At 54.0% G+C, this 4821-nt stretch overlaps 1 protein-coding gene across 2 annotated transcripts; it reads right to left on the bottom strand.

The window, feature by feature from the left end:
* Positions 1-240: 240 nt before the first annotated feature.
* LOC109770299 (probable serine/threonine-protein kinase At1g01540) lies at positions 241-3358 on the bottom strand. Of its 2 annotated transcripts, XM_020329005.3 has the most exons (7): positions 2297-3358; positions 1814-1918; positions 1580-1702; positions 1095-1265; positions 896-1025; positions 574-780; positions 241-495 (listed from the first exon to the last, which is right to left on the bottom strand). In XM_020329005.3, exons 1-7 carry the CDS (start codon positions 3202-3204, stop codon positions 418-420), a joined length of 1722 nt encoding a protein of 573 aa, XP_020184594.1. In that variant the 5' UTR covers positions 3205-3358; the 3' UTR covers positions 241-417. The 2 variants fall into 2 exon arrangements, with proteins under 2 accessions (XP_020184594.1, XP_020184593.1); XM_020329004.3 differs by having other exon boundaries at positions 896-1265.
* Positions 3359-4821: the final 1463 nt, after the last annotated feature.

The raw sequence follows: 4821 nt of genomic DNA on the forward strand, positions 1-4821 counted from the left end.
ACTGTCAGAGTGATGCAGTGGCAAGTCCTACCGCACGTACGGGCTGAACTTCTGAAGCGAGTGATGGCCGCTGTGAATGACGGCAACCACGCAAGCTTCGAGCTGGAACGAGGTTCTTTATTGTAGCCGAATCTAACAACTAAAGCAAACATATACTAGACACCAAAGTGACACAGGCAGTACTGGGGAAGCATAGATGCACTTCCGTTATGTCGATCATATAAAGTTGCGAAGTACTCCTCGCACTAATGCTAGCCTTGATTATGCACCGGCTGTTTGATTGAATCATTGCTGTCATGCAAAAAAACACAACCGGAGAAGAAAAGAGGTCCGATCGACTAGCTTGTACAAGAACATTCGGTGCGCGAATGCCAAGGAAACACAGCCATTCTTCCGTCCATGTCCATGGCGTTCCCTTCACTCCTCGCGCTCGTAGCTCCCCGACGACGCCGACGCCGACGCGTGGGTCGACAGACCCCGCGCAAGTTGGAGTTCCTGCAAGCATACGGTTGCAAATGAAGAGTTGACAGTGCGAGCTGCAGATCAATGTGGTGTATGGCAACGACGACGTACATCTCTGAACCTGAGGTCGTCCTCGAGCATGTGCACCACGTGCCCCATGGTGGGCCGCTGGGCGGCGTCGGGGTCGACGCACCGGAGCGCGGCGAGGACGGCGCGCTTCAGCACCTTGGACGGCGGCGCCTCCGGCAGCGTCGGGTCCAGCACCTCCTCCACCCTCCTCTCCGCCACCATGCGCTTCAGCCACTCCACCAAGTTCACCTGATTTTTTGTTGTTGTTTGCGTCACGACGGACGCATTATCACGGAAAGTTCAGCTCCACTAGAGAAGTGCGGGTAGAGAAAAAAAAAAGAAAACGACGGCGAGGGCAGCTGACCTCCGCGGTGGGCCTGGTGTAGTCCACCGGAGTTCTGCCGGTTATCATCTCCATGACGAGCACCCCGAAGCTGTACACGTCGCTCCTCTCGTTCAGCATCCCGGTCCGCGCGTACTCCGGCGCCACGTACCTGCAACGCGAATTGCTAAGCTGCGGCCAGGTAAATGAACGGTGACATGGAAATTTAGTTGAGACTGACCCGAAGGTCCCCATGACGCGGGTTGTGACGTAGGACGCCTCGGAGCAGAGGAGCTTGGCGAGCCCGAAGTCCGACACCCTGGCGTTCCACTGCCCGTCCAGGAGGATGTTGCTGGATTTGACGTCTCGGTGGACGATCTTGGGCTCTAGCCCTTCGTGGAGGTACGCCAGCCTGAAGTTCAGGTACAAGATGCACATCAGTTCTTGCTAGTGTGCACTGCGCACGCGTCTCAGACTTTCGGTGTTCGACATATGTGCCGTTTAAGCAAGAATATCACTGGCAACGTTGTTTTCAGTATTCAGACGCACCATTCATCAATCATGCCAACTAGCAGCAGTGATGTAGTGCGTCAATAAAATTTGTTGTCTACAGACATGCCGTACTTCTTCTCTACTCCTAATCGGCCATCTTAATTTTAGATTTTTAATCCATACTTTGTTGAACAATCGCATGTTAGATGATACGAAAGTGAAGAATTACAGTACCCTTTAGCGGTTCCGAGAAGTATGTGCATCCTTGTGTCCCAGTTGAGCTGACTAATTTCACCGTCCTCATGGTGCAGCCACTTGTCCAGGTTACTGTTCTCCATGTACTCGTAGACCAGCATCCTATCCATCCAACCAAAGCAGTGACATGGATCAAATTAAGCAATGTCAACAGAGAGCAGACAGAGATAACTGAAGAAATGTGGCGCAGTTAAGCATTGCATTGCTGATTACCTGCAGGCGCCCTCGCTGCAGTAGCCGAGCAAGCTGACCAGGTTCTTGTGCCGAACCCGCCCGATCGTCGCCACCTCCACCTTGAAATCTTTCTCGGCCTGGCCCCTGAAACCAAGGATGGAGCAGTTGGTGATCGCTGTTTTGAAATTTGAACATCTTTGGTCCCAGAAGGCCGCTGGAGGCAGTTACTGCTGGCCATGGATGCGGAGTACTACTCGTGAACTGAAAATTCAAATCTGATATCTGCCCTGAACCAAGTTGTTGCATTTGAAATAAATCCAGATTTCAAAGCCAACGCCGAACCTAGATCAACAAACGACGTGTGGCTTTCGGATTGCCTCGTAACGAATTCAGAAGGAGACATCATTTCCCGTTTCTAGTGGCAACAAATTCGAATGGTTGAACAATGTGCTGCCTGAAATTCAATTGGAGAAACACGCGACGCGAGACACCGAAACATTCGAGCTCCGGGACGAGGATTACCTGTTGTTGTGCAGATTCTTGATGGCGACGAGGGTGGAGTCTCGTAGCACACCCTTGTAGACCACCCCGTAGCCGCCCTCCCCGAGCACGTTCTGGGCGGCGAACCCGTCGGTGGCCTCCTCCAGCTCCCGACACGTGTACCGGCGGCCCCAGCCGCGCTGCGACGCGTCGGCCTCCGCGTCGCTGGCGCCGCCGCTCTCGGTGCTCCATCCGCGCGCGCTCCCGGCGACGCTCGTCGCCGTCTCGCCGCTTGTCCGCGCGGACTCGACCGTGATCAGCGGGGCCTTCTGCTCCGCCTTGATGACCTCGATCGGCGGCTGGAACGGTGGCTCGCACGGAGGCGGCGGGTGCCAGCGAACGGGCTCCTCGACGATGTCCTTGTCCGCTATCGCCTGATGCAGGTGGTGCTTCATGGACCTGGACGCGCCCCCGTGGTGCAGGCTCGGGGCGACGCGGGGGCATCGCCGGCGCCGGCGCCGGCACCGGCAGAGGCAGACGGTGAGCACGAGGAGGGCGAGGACGACCGCGGCCGCGCCCGCGGCGACGAGGACCCAGGCGCGGAGGCCGAGCACGGGGGTGCGCTGCGAGAGCCAGGCGCTCAGGAAGCCCACGCTCCACGCGGACGTCTGGTGCTTGTGCTGCTGCTGGCCGTGGAGGTGGCTGCGCTGCGGCGTCGGCGTCGGCGGCCGATGGTGGGGTGGGGGATGGGGATGGGGCACGCGGCGCGGGGGGCTCTTGTTCACGGGCCGCGCCCGTCCGGCGGGCGGCGATAGCTTTCTTGGTGGCGCGGTGGGCGGCGATAGCCTTCTCCGCGGCGCGGCGGGCGGCGAGAGCTTTCTTGGTGGCGCGGTGGGGGCGTCCATGGCTGCAGGCTGCAGGCCGCGGAAGCCGAGCCGTGGAGTATGCATGCAGACGCAGCGGAAGAGAGGAGAGGAGAGGAGAGGAGGCTTGTGTGCTTCCGAGTACGTGTGTGCGCCGTGAGTTGGAATGGGTTGAGAGTTGAGACTCGAGGCTTGAGAACCGAGAAACGAGGCAAGTCGTTGGAGAAGATCACGCGGGGAGCCAACGTTAACTCAAGCTTTTCGGCGCTAATTAACGACCCGTTCACTGCTCCGTACCTCTACGGCCCAAGAAAGCCCACGACCATAACTGCATCCAGTGCACTCATATGGCCCGCTGAACTGGATGCCTTACCTGACGCTCTAACTGTCGCCTTAACGGCAGGATCGATCGCTTGCTTATCGCCATCCAAACGTCTGTTTGAAATTAAGACGGAGCCACTGCCCCGACTCATGACTCACGCAGTCACGTGTGCCTTTCCGCCGTCACATAGTTCTCATCTTTCAGACGGTAGGAAGACACTTAGGGCCAGTTTTTTTTGGCAATTCTCTCAGAATTGACCCCCTCCTCAGTTTTTTTCAGAATTGCAACTTCATCTTTTTTTACAATTCCTAGCTAGTTAAGGTCTAATTAGCTAGGAATTGTAAAAAAATTCAAATGGCAATTCTGGAAAAAGCTGGGGAGGGATCAATTCTGGGAAAATTGCCCAAAAGAACTGGCTCTTACTTCTGCTACGGGGCCTCCAACCTAATTAACCAGCAAAAGCAAGTTGCTGCAACGTGTACTGCTGCAAGTGCTACTAACCATCTGATGATTGACTGAACGGCCGTGCCGTCTTCAATTGCCCTTTTGACAAACCGGGCCTGGTGCAAAAAAAGCAAACCTTCAAGCACCATCGAGTACAAGGGTTAATTAGAGAGCGTTTGGTTGTATTGCCCAGCTTGCCCTTAGCTTAGCTAGCTTAGCTCGGTTGGGCTACCTTTGCCTTAGCTGCACGTTTGGTTCAATGCCCTTGCTAGCAACAGCCATCAGCTAGTCGTTTGGTTGTGCTGCGGGCAAGGTAGCTCGTTTTCACAGTATCCAAATACAAGTAGCTTATAACAAGTGCATCATCATTACAATATCATTAAAAAAATATCAGTGAAACAGAGAAATGGCTATAGGCAGATCAAGTTGTACATAGCCATGAAAAATTCAGCGCAACTTCATGATTGTAAATTTAACACACTCTGTAAACACACTGACACACTCTGTAAACACACTGACTGATAAAGAATTAATCTGACTAACAAGCTTATTTTTCAGGAATGAAAAACTCTCTGACATCATTACATGCTAGCATGAGTCATGGACATTATTTCCCTAGGAGACGATGCTGGAAGACATACAAAATAATCCTAAACTTTTACAGTAAAATGAATCACACGCCAGGAGGAACATGAACGTGTTCAGGAAAGTTATCACGGACCCAGCGCCGCACAAACTCTTGAATAGCAGCCATCGGCCTCCCCTTCAACATGGACGCCACTTGTTCATTGGTGGCCAAAGATGTCTGCAGTGAAAGTCGGACGAATAGAGGATATTCTTCCATGTCATCAATTATTTTGAATAAATTCTCATTCGGGTTGGTCACGTGTGTGAAACGCATAGTATCCGACATATCACGCAGAGACCGCGTCATGTCT

Source organism: Aegilops tauschii, chromosome 1 (genome assembly GCF_002575655.3).
Source record: "Aegilops tauschii subsp. strangulata cultivar AL8/78 chromosome 1, Aet v6.0, whole genome shotgun sequence".
Lineage (NCBI taxonomy): Eukaryota > Viridiplantae > Streptophyta > Magnoliopsida > Poales > Poaceae > Aegilops > Aegilops tauschii.